The 15193-nt window shown below is 42.4% G+C and overlaps 1 protein-coding gene across 4 annotated transcripts in view; it reads left to right on the top strand.

The window, feature by feature from the left end:
- The window catches only part of B4GALT2 (beta-1,4-galactosyltransferase 2), a 102229-nt gene that overhangs the window by 56777 nt on the left and 30259 nt on the right, over positions 1-15193 (top strand). For all 4 annotated transcript variants that reach the window (XM_075616218.1, XM_075616219.1, XM_075616221.1 and 1 more), the window contains exons 3-4: positions 2289-2524; positions 14717-14904. In XM_075616218.1, coding sequence (XP_075472333.1) covers positions 2289-2524; positions 14717-14904 — 424 coding nt within the window. The remainder of the gene's footprint in view (positions 1-2288; positions 2525-14716; positions 14905-15193) is intronic.

Below are 15193 nucleotides of genomic sequence, written 5' to 3'. Positions count from 1 at the left end.
GTGGCACTTAACATGTCCATTCATTGTCCAGGAATACTTGAGGTTGTCAAACTTGGGGTTATCTTGTGACCTGAAAATAGACTTCAGCTCACAAGATACAAACATGGTTTCCCCCATAAACCATTTCTTATTTTTTCCTGCAAATAAACATAACTGAGGAATCATTTAGAATTAAATAAGATGTATCCAATGTCCTTAAAAGTCCACAGCAAATGAAAGGAAAGAGTTAACACAATGCAAAGAAAAGGAAGATTAAAAGGCTATGCACAAACCTAACAACATACAAGTCTATTACAATACATGTTGTGCAAATCTTGTTACCATGAAATATGCATTTCATTATTTGCGAACAGTTTGTTATATCAGCGAGCCCATTATGTAAGATTTTGCAAATGTACAGAATATAACATTCATATCTTTTCATTTGTCGTTGTGTTCCTAAAAACATTGTTTACTTCACTTAAATAACATCCCTGCAGTAGATAAAGGCGAGAATAAGTGTATACAGTATATCACACACTATTATTTACTTCAACAGATTCGAATACTGAACATCTCTTTATGACATGAACAGGCCCAAACTCCTTGATCTTACACTCGCTCTTCTGCAGCAAAACTGCCATTTGCCTCCACACTGAAAAAACACAGAAGAAGTGTGTGTGTGTGTGTGTGTGTGTGTGTGTGTGTGTGTGTGTGTGTGTGTGTGTGTGTGTGTGTGTGTGTGTGTGTGTGTGTGTGTGTGTGTGTGTGTGTGTGTGTGTGTGTGTGTGTGTGTGTGTAGTTCACTATTGCTTTAGTTGTAAAATGTGAGCTTTTGTTGTCATTTCTGCATTTCAAAAACGACTTTATCTACCAGCACAGTTAAGTCCTCTAGCTGATCTTTTTCAGTCAAGTCTGTTACTGTCATGCTGCAATCTATCATGATTACACTCCTCATTCTGTCGCTGTGTGGGTGCGCCTATTCTCGGTGAGCAACTTTGATTTCAAATTCCTAATTTTCATTTTGGAGGGCTTGCTGCTCTTCAGCCCGTTTTCGGCCTCGGGCATGGTCAGCCCGTGCTGAGGCGCGCTGCTGCTCGGCACTGAGCCCCTGCAGCCGCAATGAGAGCGGCTTTAGCAGGGGCTCGCGTCTGACGGAGTTTTGAAATTTCCACGCATGCCGGAGTGCAGGGCCGGTCACGTGAGCCAATGAGGGCGAACCAGGTCCGTGACGTCACTTGCCCGCCCCCGACACGCCCATGGACGGCGCGCTGTATGGTCAGGGAAAGCGGTGCTCACTGCTAGAACAACTATGTCCCAGGCCTTAGACAAGCCTCTTCGGCTCTGGGTAGCATCATTGTGACCATTGACAGACCATTGTTTCCTAGCTTCACTTTGTCGTCCTTTCTCTTTTCCTTACACTCTTTGTACTGTTATTGCAAGAATAAAAATGGATCTACCACAGTGGTTATAGAATTTGTCATGTACATATTTCGCAAAAGCTTATACAGTATTTGATTCTCAAGGGTTATCAGTTTCCTAAAATACAAATACCATATCCGATCTATTCATACCTAGGTTCTACGTCACCTATTACCTTATTGATACTCGCCCCCAAGACCTCTTGCACATCTGCTGACTGGTGGTGTCTAGCATCCGAGGGTTGACAATTCCTATCCTTTCGACTCTCATGGCTCACTCTCAGCCTCATAACTGTCCTCTGTCCCTCAAACCCACAAAGTCTTACTCCGCTTTCACGTCTCCAGTCTCTCAGGAGTTTAGTTTCTCCAATCACGTTGGGGGTCACCATTGAAGGAAGGTGAGACTGACACAGAGACATTTCTCCAAGTATCTTTCTTTTTTTTATGCACAGTAACCATACAGGTAATAGTGTCCTTGTGAGCACTCTTGCCTGATTTAGACAAAGAAATCACTCTTTGGGCTCTACATTTATAATAGTGCCATGGATAACTACATTCCACACAAACGTCAAACCCATCACACACCAGCCCCAACCATAATCCTCTTCTGATCTTCTTAACACTTAGACTTTTTGTGAATGTGCAGTGCAAAACATGCTTTCTCCCCTTTAGCACAATTCATTCAATTTCGTTCCCATGATGGACCTTTGTCAGCTTCAAGGACCCTTAACAAAGGTCCATCATGCAGAATATCATCAGTCCATCATGCAGAATATCACAGAGTATTCCACTTTAATGTACCAGTGGGATAAACAACCCTCTCTACATCTGTAGTATTTATATGTAAGTGCTAGAACTTGAAGTGTCCTGCTTTTTTCTCCTCTTCAGTTGGCCGCCTGCTGATTGAGTTCAGCTCCCCCATGAGCATGGAGAGGGTTCAAAGGGAGAATCCCGATGTGACAGAGGGCGGCAGATACATCCCACCTGACTGCAAGCCCAAGGAAAAGGTGGCAATCATCATTCCTTTCCGACACCGAGACCATCATCTCAAGTACTGGCTGCATTACGTCCACCCCATCCTACGGCGCCAGAAGGTAGCCTATGGAATTTACATCATCAATCAGGTGAGCTGCAGACCTGGCTGGGTAGAAAGACAGACATGCTCGTGAAAAAGTGCATTCCCAGAAAAATAATATAATAAGAGCTGACCGTGTACACAGTGCTCCGCATGTAACTTTTGCAGACACAAAGCGCTTCTATCCCAAAGAGCTTATAGTCTAATGTTGGTGCCTGAGGCACAGGGGCATGAGGTGACTTGCACAAGGTCAGAAGGAGAGTTGATACTGGGATTCTACGAAAGTTTACCAACTTCAAAGGCGGTGTTACCACTTGGAGTTTTTATGGGGGGGGGGGGGGGAAAGTCCAGAAATTTTAAAAAAGCTTTAACAAATATTCAGTAATATTATGTTTTCAGAAAATCATAATAATGGACAAGTCGGCAAAACCATGACTCACAAAAAAAGAAATAACTCTTGTATAGTGGCCCAAGAATCTGAATATATAAGCAGATATTGTCAGAATGCTAAAGCGTGAAAGGAAAAGCATTTAAAAAAGCATTAAAGGTTTGTTAAAACAAAAAGCATACTTTATGGCAGCAGATTGCTATTTTAATGTATAAACTGCAAACCAATTACTAATGCACTAACACTAATGAGAGTTTCTAAATAGTGAATTGTGTTGTTGGTAATTGTTTTTAGGTTTGGATCAAATTAACAATAAATGCTGAAATCTGTAATGGCACGTATACCTATATTAAATTGAAAATGACCAAGACGAAGTCCATAAGTCTTCACATATATCCCCAGAGCAGAGTCCAAAATGAGTGAGATTGTGGGGTATTGGGCCAAAAATAATAATAAAGGAAATATTTGGTCTTTGCATTGAGACTCCATTACAGTGTACAAGATCACTGATATAAAAAATGAGACTCATTCCAATGAACGAGACAACCAGATGCTTGAGACTCTGCAGTCTTGTCACTGTTATTGGGGAGTATTTATAGTTAATGGATACTGTGTTACATTGATAAGTATCAAGCATCTTAGGCCTTCATTTTTTTTTTTGCCAAGTCAAAAATCTCTGCCTGGTCTGACTTGATGTAATGGCAAACAATTTGCATGAAAAGCGATACTTTACTAATATGTTTGCTATATATGGCACAACCGCTGTTATATGTGCGCCTAAGTGCTCAAGGGCCACCAACAGCTCATGTTTTCAAGATATCCCTGCGTCAGCACAGGTGGCTCAGTCTTTGTCCTTAAAACCTGACCTGTTGGTGGCCCTTGAGGACTGGAGTTGCCCACCCCTGGCCTAGACACACTTACCACAAGGTGCTTTTGGTGGTTTTGTTTTAACTGGGTGAGGGTCCCTGGAGATGAACGCCTCTATTTTCAGCTCAAGGGACCCGCTGGTTTTTGAGATGCTTACCAGTAAAAATACCGTGTTTGAGTACCCTCCAGGGGAAACAAAATGGCGTTTGAAATCTCGTGTCACGCAAATCAATAGGAAGGTGCATCGTCATCCATGGCGGCTTCCTAATGATTGAATCCTCAGGAAGTAAGACTGGTACCTTTACTGGTAGTATCTCGGGTACTAGGGAATAGTGCGTTTCTATCCTCCTTTAACTGCTGCATACTTAAATAGCAGATCCTTCCACCGACCCTTCCCTTGTAAGATTTCCCATAACTGTAAGTACAGTAGGTCAGGGAGTTTGGGATTCCCAGACAATCCCAGAGAACTCCTGCTGTCTCAGCACAAACACTTGGCATTGGAGGTCTGCTCCGAGAAGTATTTCCAGCCAACTGGTTTATGCTGTTAACCACTTCACGTCCAGAAGGGTCTGCAACACATTGCTCTAGCAGCGACGATGTTAACCCTATCATACAAGTCTATGTAAATGCAACATTCCTGTGAGTTTTACACCTTTTTATACAGTGCTTTTATGCATGACCGAACTAAGCAATTCCTTGGGCCCTATATATGATAGCTAAAGCCCACTGTTCATAGTGATGCTGAATATGGGACTTAATATGAAAAGTATCTCCTTCCCAATAACATATGGCAATAGAAATACTATTATTTTTCTGGAATAATAAGTAACAAGTCATATTTTCTCTTATAGCTGACGGGCATGCCGTGCTGTACATATCATTTTTCAAGGCCTGGTTTGTTTCTCGCAGATTTATATCACATTTTTGGTGCATGAGTCACAGGGAGATGAAATGCCATATTTACGCAAAGCACTTTGAGGCCGTGTCAAGTGATTGAGCACTAAAGTGTATTAATGGAATCCACCCTGCTTCAACCGGAGGGAAATAACAAGCCAATCCAATTGGTGATACAATGATTTCATCTATTTCAGAATAAGTTAAGTCACAATGTTTAACCATTTGCATTGCTGATGGGGGAGACTTGCAATTAACATGATTGCACAACCCCAAATTAATCCTAAATATATTTCTAAAAAGTTATTCGGAGAGCGGAAACCCACAAAGCATAATAGAGACTCTGCAGGAATCTCATAACAAAACCCTGTATTCATTGTGTTGGGCGGGTGTTAATAATGTCCCACCTCCCTTCATATACATCCTAATAACCTGGCTAAGCATCATAGTCAAGCAGTGAATACTCCCAACTGAACTGGTTACTCACGCGCCTGTGATAGTCATTGCACTCAGTGGCAAATCACCGCACTATAAAAATTATGTCTCCTAATACTTTTATTCTGATGGTCTTGCTGTGTGTTGGATGAGTATGGCTGGCCTGTGAAGCGCTGCTTACTGGGTTGGTAGAAGCTTAAAAATAACAATGCAGCGAGTTGCACTACCTTCCACTCATATAATTTCTTTAAGCCCTGGCTTTGCACAATGCAGCTGATCTCATCCCCACATAATAAAATCGGCCTTATTACTCTAACTGGCTTTTAACCGGACAAACGGGGTTCTTACACCGATCAAAACATATGCTAAGGTTCATTGCTTTCCACTTCTGCACTCGCTGATTAAATGATATTTATTTCAGCTGCTTGCAAACTGGAAACCCCTTGAATAGGACGTTTGTCATACCTCTTATTTCGTACCATGCCAAGACTCTTTATTTATATTCTGCCCATGGCTCCCTTTGGGTCCGGAAGGAACTACAACATATTGCTCCACAGTGTGTTGCTGGCCCCTCTGGCAATCAAGGGGTTAAATCTCTACGTTCTATGCAAGGAACGTTATTTCAATTATATGTTGGACGCAACTTTCTTAATGATCTATTCTATTAACTGAGAAGGAAGGCAATACTTCTCCGCTTTGGCTTTATATTTGTTTCCACTCGTTCCACTGTTTCCCTCCTAGTATCAAGTCCACACATATGAGGGAAGTCTCTTTGAGTGCGCAAACTGAGCCAGTATCGCCTACCCCTCCCAAATTTCTTAATGTCCTTTGCCGGCTCTTTTCCTGAGTCTCATACTGGGATTCAACCCACGTTAGTGCCAACGCCCAACCTTCGTTGGGCCTAAGCCCACTCACCCTTACCTGCCGTCCTTCACTCCATTCTCGCTATTCACCTCACATGGCTTTTCTCTGTTTCTCACAGGTCTTTGCCCGTCTCATAGTCCAGCAGGGCCTCTTTCCTTAATTAGGTCACCCCCACCACCCACCAGAGGGTCAAGTGAAAAACAGAACCGTCCCAACAGGGGCTAACAAGTCAGGCAGGCAGGATGATGCCTCGGGACAGCGTTTCTGTGGTATCCCCCAGCTCATCACTTCAGTGGCCAGCCATGAATGGAGGGTCTCTTCTGGGTCTCGTCAGATCCTCGGTTGGTCCAGGTCTCTTCCTCTTTGTTCCTCGACCTCTGCGTCCGGTTGCCTCTTTCTTTTTGTGTCTCCTCTCTGGTCTCTCGTCGCGAATCTGTCTTTGTGGTCCCGGTCTGCTTTTAGGGTCCAAAACCAGTGCAGAAAGTAATGCTTCTGCCTCCTCTGGATAATGAATCCAGGTTTGTTTCCCCCCGCTGCCAGCAATGATGTGAAACAGGATCGCCCACCTATAGTGTAGTATCCCATTTTCTTGTAGAATCGCTGTCACTGGTCTTGGCCCTACTGTATCTTGCAATAGTCAGTCTGGAGAGGTCTTGAAAAATCTGAATGGTAGAGCTGTAAAATTCAATAGAGTTCCTGTTCCTGCACACTCTTATTGGTCGTTTAGTGGTGTCGTTTTAACACTATATCCCTGCTCCTCTTTGGGTCTTCAAACCTGGGGCCCAGTGCCCGGTGGGCAGTGTGCGTTTCTAAGTCATTAGTGGATCAATATGGAATAGTTAGGGACAGTATTTTAAGATAGGGCTGCAGTGCCTCTGCGTTTACTGTTTCTGGAACATTCCAAATCTGCAGATTCTGCCTTCTCTCCCTATTCTCCATGTCATCCATACTGTCTCTCATGGCTCTTACCTCTTCATTGAGCCTCATGACTTCATCATCCCTATTGACCTGATTTTGCAGGGAAGCACCCACTTTGTTTTCCAACACTGTAGTCCGTTTTGCTAGTGCGGATATTTCTGTCTTTAATTCCACCACTGCCTTGTCCAGGGCTGCTTGGAATGCATCCTGCATTTTTTTTTTAAACATCCCTATGAGGTCTTTCTGAAGTGAACTTCTTTGCTGGCACCTACAGAGTTTTGATGGGGAAAATGTCACTGGTGGTAACGAAAACGCATCACGGAAGTGACGTCGCGAGAGGGGTCGTCCGTGCTCGGAGCAGCACCAACACCACTTTGCAGACTGGGAGATGGAGACACCACAGAGACAGCACACACACACACACACACACACACACACACACACACACACACACACACACACACACACACACACACACACACACACACACACACACACACACACACACACACATAGACACAGAGAGAGACACACACACACACACACACACACAGATAGACACAGAGAGAGACACACACACACAGAGACACACACACAGAGACACACACACAGAGACTCAGAGACACCCACACACCCACACAGAGAGACACACAAACACACACACACACACAAGGAATTCACAGTTGCTATAAATATAGAAGTGCAAATAGCTGAAACGGGGTGTGCCGAGCATGCGTCTTCTAAATCAACTTCTTTGCATTTTTTCACTGAAATTGTGTTTACATTTTTTATGAAAAACATCACCATCACAAATACAATTTCTGTGACAAAACAGTGACAAAAGACAAAGAAGTTTCACTTAAAATGTGCGTGCTCGGCGCACACACCCTTTTTTGTTGTTGTGAGGGCTGTGTTCTATTTCCCCTCTGGCTCTGATTTGCCGCGCTGCCTTCAATCTCCTCTGGCAGCGCGGGTGTTTTGTGGAAGAAATGGGAAAGATCGGGAGCAGAGCCCTTCTTGTCCTTTTTCGGAGGCATCTTGAAGTACTCCCCCACAGATTAAAGTGTTTAGCAGTAGTGTCTACCTGTTTTGGAGGTTTATATCAATGATATACTTGCGGGTTGCATGGCGTTACTTTAGCAGGCATTTATGCGCTCTAACGTCACATGCACGACCGCAGACGCAACTTTCTTAATGAGAGAACGTTCACAGTTCTCAGACCTGGTACTGTAGTTTAAAGAGGCAATCCATATTTTTCTACGTAGGATGGAAGCAGGGAGTCTCAAGAGCTGAACCCCGTTAATTTCAGCTCCGGGGACCCCCTGATTCCGGAGATACAGGGGATGCCGGTAGCTACTCCGCTTGGCTAGCAGGGTTCACGTAATGGTGGAGTTTCAAAGCGTCCACACCCTACGGGCCAATAGGAAGCCGAGAGCTATAAACGTTGCTGATATACCGGCACCCCCTTTGGAGGTAGGTATCTCTGGAAGCAGGGGTTTCCCGGAGCGCTGAAATGAATGGGGTTCAGCTCCCGCCTGCTTCAAACCTATGTTAAAAAATGACTAAAGAAAGCGCACAAATGACTCCTTTTTAAGTGACATTTGAAAGTGACAACAAAATATTTGTTAGAAATATCCTAAAACTGATACATTGTAATATAGCAGCACTGCACCGTAACACATGAACAGTGATGTACAGTATATGCTTCAATGTAAAAGGCGCAATCCCATAAACAAATTATTTTTGAGATGAACACAGGAAATAAACTTACAATAAGAAACTTTCTATTTGTCCTCAACAAAATATATATTTAACCAATAGAAAAAAAAAATGTAAGAGCTTATGAGGGAAAACAGAAGTCGTTTTATACTGTACTCTTGAAAAACCTAGAAAATACAGATCTCTCTGGAAGAAAGTAATATTTCTATATTCAGCACTGAGAATAAATGACGCGGATTTCTTTGTCGGTGTTATTCTTCATACAGTGGAGGCTTTGGATTTTTCCTACTGTAGCCTTATGGACTAGATACAGCATGTTGAGGTACAATATCAACGGACATGCTCATTACTTACAAGAAGCGATGTATCAAAGCAAATACAATGTGGCTTTGATCAACTGCAATATCTCTATTTGTGTCCGCACTGAATTTAATACGCTAGTTAATTCAGTTTCATTTAATGCACATGTACAGCAAGGGATGCTATGCAGAATTGTAATACACCCCTCATAACATGTGCCTTCTGTTTGCCCTATTTGCAGCTTTTTTATTTTATTTAGGAGGGTAAAGTCCAGTACCTCTCCTGGATATATGAGATGCTGGATGAAAATGCATCTCTGCTACCAAATGATCATGATTATATTGGTCCTCCACAGAGTCTCTTTGGGGCGTGTATGTTATTCTGGTGTGTGTGTGTATATATAATATTAATATTATATCTTTAATCAAAAACGAATAGACGGTACCGTTCTGTGGCTAACGAAATGCTTTTATTTGTGCGAGCTTTTGAGATACACTGATCTCTTCTTCCGGCGGTGTTACAATGGATAAAGCAAGAAAGGTTTTTGCTTAAAAACAGTGCATCCTGGAATGTATCTGTGACGGAAGTCTATCCCTCCCCCCTGTGCAGTATGCAATTTATGACTTGAGGTGTTAAATAGTCCCTGAATGTTAGTGATGTAAGAATGTGTATGTGTGTACTGTATGTATGTGTGTAAATATAAATTTATAAAGCGCCCACAGTGTATACAGCGCTTTACAAAAGGTGTGTGTGGAGTGGGAGTGTATACCAATGGTGTGTGTAGGTGTAGAAATGAAAGAGGGTGTTGTATTAATGTGTGTAGATACTATGTGGTCCCTATTGGTATATAGGGATAGAATTACATTGTACATTTGTATGTGTAAGAGACAGCTGTGTGTGCATTCATATAGCACATTATGTGTAGACATGGCCTTCAGCACTCGTGGGAAGAGAGTTCTCTTGTGTCAGGGTAGTGACTCATGAAGCTGCGGTCTCGGTTTAGGCCACCGCTAAGTGTCCCGAACAATTGCATACATTTGTATTCATGCAACATCTCTCTTTTGGTGTTCTAAGATTACCTTTGAGTATGGCCACCTTCAGATCGTTCACCTTATGGCCAGAGTCAGAGAAATGTTCGCCAGGACTGTCTCTTGTTCCGCGTGTGATGCTGTGGCGATGCAGATTCATTCTCTTGTTTAGACCCTGTCCCGTCTCACCTATGTAGTAGCAGCGCCTAGGCATTTCATGCACATGAGGTACACGACATTGCTGGAGGAACAGGTGAACCTTCCTCTGATTTCGTACTCCAGATTCCTGTGTGGTATTTGTATTGTGCCCACTGTGTGGAGCATTGCGCAGGTTTTGCATCCTGGCATGGTCTTGTCCCGCATTCAGTTGTACTGTTGAATACTTTACTCCTCGCCATAATTTTCTTGCGATTAGGGGGTTGTCTGTATGATAATACGGGTGTTTCAGGGAAAGACTGTTGCAGTCTTATATCTTCCTGGAGAATGGGTTGTAGTTCCCTGGTGATCTTGCGCAGGGCTTCTAGGTGTGGGTTATAGGTAACCACCAAAGGTACCCTGTCGCTTGTCTCTTTCTGTCTGTATTCAAGGAGATCACTTCTTGGTATTCTGGTGGCTTTGTGTATTTGCTGGTCTACAATTCTGTGGTTATATCCACGGTTTATGAAATCCGATCTCAAGGCTGTAATCCACAATGTAATCCGTATTGTGTCGAAGCATATTCGGTTGTATCGTATGGCTTGACTGTATATGGTTGCATGCTTAGTGTGTGTGGGGTGGAAGCTGTTGTCCCTCAATTAGCTGTCTCTGTCTGTAGGTTTGCGGTATACAGAAGTCTGTAGTTGGTTGTTCTTTATAGTAATGGTGGTGTCTAGGAAATATACTTCGTTCGGGGAATGGGTAAGTTTGAGGTTGATGGTCGGGTGGAACGTATTGAAGTTCTCATGGAACTGTATGATGTCCTGTTCACCAGAAGTCCAAATCAGGAGGATCTCATCGATGTACCAAAGGTATGTAATGGGTTTCAAGTGACAGGTAGAAAGAAAGTCACTTTCCAGTTTTGCGCAGAACAGATTGGCATACTGTGGCGCCATCCGAGTGCCCATAGCGGTCCCTGTTGTCTGGAGGTATGTGTCATTTCCAAATGTGAAGTAGTTATGGGTCAGAATAAATTCAATGCAGTTAGTCACTGTCTCTGTGCGTGGCCACACACACATTTATATATATATATATATACAGTGTTCGACAAACCTATACATTTGCTCGCCCCGGGGGAGTGGATTTAACCCCCGGGCGAGTAAATATTGGCCCAAACAGCACACGTTTGGTACTAGGTGGCGAGTAGATTTTTTTGTGTGGCGAGTAGATTTTTTGGTGATTTGTCAACCACTGTATATATATATATATATATATATATATATAGAGAGAGAGAGAGAGAGAGAGAGAGAGAGAGAGAGAGAGAGAATAAATACTAAGTGCGCAAATTGATATAATAAAACCAGAAATTATTAACAGTTGCTGCCTGAAGTTAAGCTACACACAATAGCATATATAGGGGGAAAAGGGGAAACAACGGCGCAAATACTGCTAACTATACAATATATTATTGGGCAAAAATAGATTGGGGGTATAGGTGTGATGGCTGGTTACTCTGAAATGAAACAAAGAGAAACAAATATAGTGAAGTACGTTTAGTCAAGATGTATGCGCAAAGGTAGATCGCTACTTACAAAGTAGCAGATGTAAACAAGCATATAGGATGTTATAATCCTCTCAGTCCTGCTGCCTGGAGTTGCGATGTTTATCTCCTCCACGTGGAATGCCGGAATCCACCGTGCCTGTTCTCCTCTGGCTGTAGCTCTTCTCCTTGCTCCTAGCTCCTAAGATAATCATTCCCCAGATGAAGTCCTAGTTCCAGGACGAAACGCGTAGGGAGGAGTCTCTAAGACATACTTTTAGCTCCCCTATTGAATATCTTAACATTAGCAGAATCCCCTGTTACTCCTGGACATTGTACCTGAATTTCGGCCGAAATCACGGCTGAGTGACGTCAGCGGGCAAGTCTCACGAGATCGGAGGAACAACCAGGAAGCAAGGAGAAGAGCTACAGCCAGAGGAGAACAGGCACGGTGGATTCCGGCGTTCCACGTGGAGGAGATAAACATCGCAACTCCAGGCAGCAGGACTGAGAGGATTATAACATCCTATATGCTTGTTTACATCTGCTACTTTGTAAGTAGCGATCTACCTTTGCGCATACATCTTGACTAAACGTACTTCACTATATTTGTTTCTCTTTGTTTCATTTCAGAGTAACCAGCCATCACACCTATACCCCCAATCTATTTTTGCCCAATAATATATTGTATAGTTAGCAGTATTTGCGCCGTTGTTTCCCCTTTTCCCCATATATATATATAAATATATATATATATGTTGACATATACTTTCACCAACTCCCTTTCAAATAATTTCCCAGTGCTCTTACATTCCAACTGATCTGTATCTACTGCTTGTCCAGAGGACGCATGTTGCCATGACAACACGCTGTTACATGTTACTTGATAATGTTCCGCTCCCTGTTATCATAACACTCCTATGTTACGGGGTCTATAATGGAAGAAAACACAGCATTCATTGCAAAACGAGTTTATATTTTGTTCTGCCTAGTACAGTATAACACAAGGAGCTGAAGTGAACTGTGAAGTGGTAAACCGGGCTGACCCATGGTCTTAAGCAGGGGTCACCACTTCAGTGGCCAGTGCCTCAATCACTAGGTCACTCCACTATATTAATCCTTTTGTTGCAGACTGTCTTGAATTGAAACCAAATGAAAATCCTTGTTCTTTGCAACAGTTTTTGAACCATCTGTTCCCTCTTTGTATCCTGGCATTTCAATGTTTTTTTTTATTTTAGAATTGCATAAAATATTGAGATTCAGTATGGGGAAGAAAAACAGGAGCTGCTTTAGTATGTCTCATTTTAACATGTCACATGAATATCAATCACTGGTCCACATAGAAAAGGAAACCGTCAGCTTTTAACAATGATTCAGTTACAGCTACTGGTGTGTATCACTATAGGAATGTGATCAATTAGGAGTAGAACATTGACCTATGCAACCTATGTTGAAACCAGCAGATAAAGAGTCAATAATTTAATTTCAAGACACAATGTAGTCAAGTGCTCTGTGCTTTCTTCATGGTTTTATTCTTTCAAACAGGAATGCTGTAGATATACACTAACGAACTGTATTTATTCATTTACATTTTCCGTATAAGTCCTATAATTGGCACTTGCTCTGAGTAGTTTGAAAGTTCTACAAAAAGATCTAACATATTTTTGACGTTGTCACACATTTCTCACTTTATTGTGAGCACAAAACCTTACAGATTTATTGTTAATCAGCTCTTGTTTTCATCATCCAGCGTTGTGACGGAGGTGCCCGGGGAGTGTGGTGAACAGCACATAAGCTACCTGCCTGTCCCTTAGGCCGCGCTTATAGTGCTGACGACGCGACAGATGACGTCACCGTCGCCACCAGCGAAAGTTATCATTTGTTTTTTAGCGTCTGTCGCCAGTGACGTCACTAAAGGGGACGGGCCGCGTAATCTGATTGGTTTAGAAACAGTCACATGTGGCGACTGTCTCTAAAAAATAAAATTTAGCCGGCTTCCAAATTTTCAGTTGCTCCGTTGCTCCGTCGCGCTTGCGAAGGAGTAAATTGGTTTGTTTTGGAGCGACGTCACCGTCGCAAGGCACTATAAGCGCAGCCTTATTGTCTTAGATTTTGTGGCCTTGCGTGGGCTGGGCTCATCCATAACTGTACAAATATTTAACGTCAAAAGGGATTTTCACCCATTTGTTTTTAGCATTGGAGTAATATGGAGTATAGTTTCTGTCTTTGGTCGTCCAGGGACAGCCACCTTTGACACTGAAAAAAGTAAAAAACTAGGTTATCTTTCTTATCTTCTGAATGGACTCTCTTGTTGCTGCCATCAGCGAATCCTTTCATTTCAGTGAGTACATTTTTAACATTTGTTTAATGCAGAGCTGTAGTTTGAAGGGTTAGCATTGGTTGTGAATAAAGGTAACACTAAAGCTTGCTGCTACAGTTCCTTAGCACAGAAAAGTTCAGAGGTGGAAAGTTAAATTAATTTAACCATCTTTAGGATGGGTGCCATGATAAGATTAAAATGTAAATTGCACTTGGCTTTACCAATGTCCTAATGCTATTTATAATTAAAAAAGCTAATTAAACCTTTCTGTCATATCAACATCCCTTTCACAGCAGCCCTAGCTCATGAGGGCTGCTCATTAAATATAACATTATTCATACTGTCTTCCTTTTTGTCTGTGATTTCTTTGTCTCCCTCTGCATATTTCATTTGTTCATGTGACTTTGTCTCATAATCCTCTTGGATTTTTTTTTTTTTTTGTAAACCTTTTATCCATGTGGGATGTTGCCTTGGGCAAGGTTTATACCTGGCCTGGTAATGTGGTAAGCTTGTTATTTTACGAGTAGCTTAAGCTTTCTGTACCATGGAGATTAAAGAAGCAATGGCACATTTTTGGTGATTTTGCTATTATTATTCACATATCCCTGTATTTTTCTATCAATAAAAACAAAATATATACACATGTCCCAAGCCTTAATAACTCCTTTGTTGCTCTTGTTGGGTCTTGCCATTTTAAGTATGATATAATGATCCACCTTACTGTTCGTTGCTGTGCATCAGACGGCTGGATCTAATCGGAGTGATTGAACATCACACTAACCTTGATTGTTTCCTAGTGTCCTTCTGACGGTTCCCTTTTCTTCCCTTCCCAGCATGGTGAGGATACTTTCAATCGAGCCAAGCTCTTGAACATAGGCTTCCTGGAGGCTCTGAAGGAAGCAGAGTATGACTGCTTCATTTTCAGCGATGTGGATCTCATCCCGATGGATGACAGAAACCTGTATCATTGCTACGAGCAGCCACGACACTTTGCAATTGCCATGGACAAGTTTGGATTCCGGTAAGAGACTGTCAAACCGCAAGAGATTCCTGGACATGTCCTCTTAATTGAGCAGAGAGAGATACCCAATTGACCAGACTTTCAATGAGACAACTGTCAAACTGAAACCTCCAACTGACCATAAGGCACAGAAAAGTACAGTATCTAGAGTCAGCTGAACATACAGCGAATGATCCCATTGGTTAAGCACAATAAAATCCTCAGAACTCAGAACTCAAATTAAGCGTTCCCCCTATGCTACCTAAGAGTAACCTCTGAGTTAATATGGTATTGTCACAATCCAATTATG

This window comes from Ascaphus truei, chromosome 10 (assembly GCF_040206685.1).
Source record: "Ascaphus truei isolate aAscTru1 chromosome 10, aAscTru1.hap1, whole genome shotgun sequence".
NCBI lineage: Eukaryota > Metazoa > Chordata > Amphibia > Anura > Ascaphidae > Ascaphus > Ascaphus truei.
The sequence above is the reverse complement of the archived record's forward strand: the minus strand, read 5'-3'. Positions and strand labels throughout refer to the sequence as shown.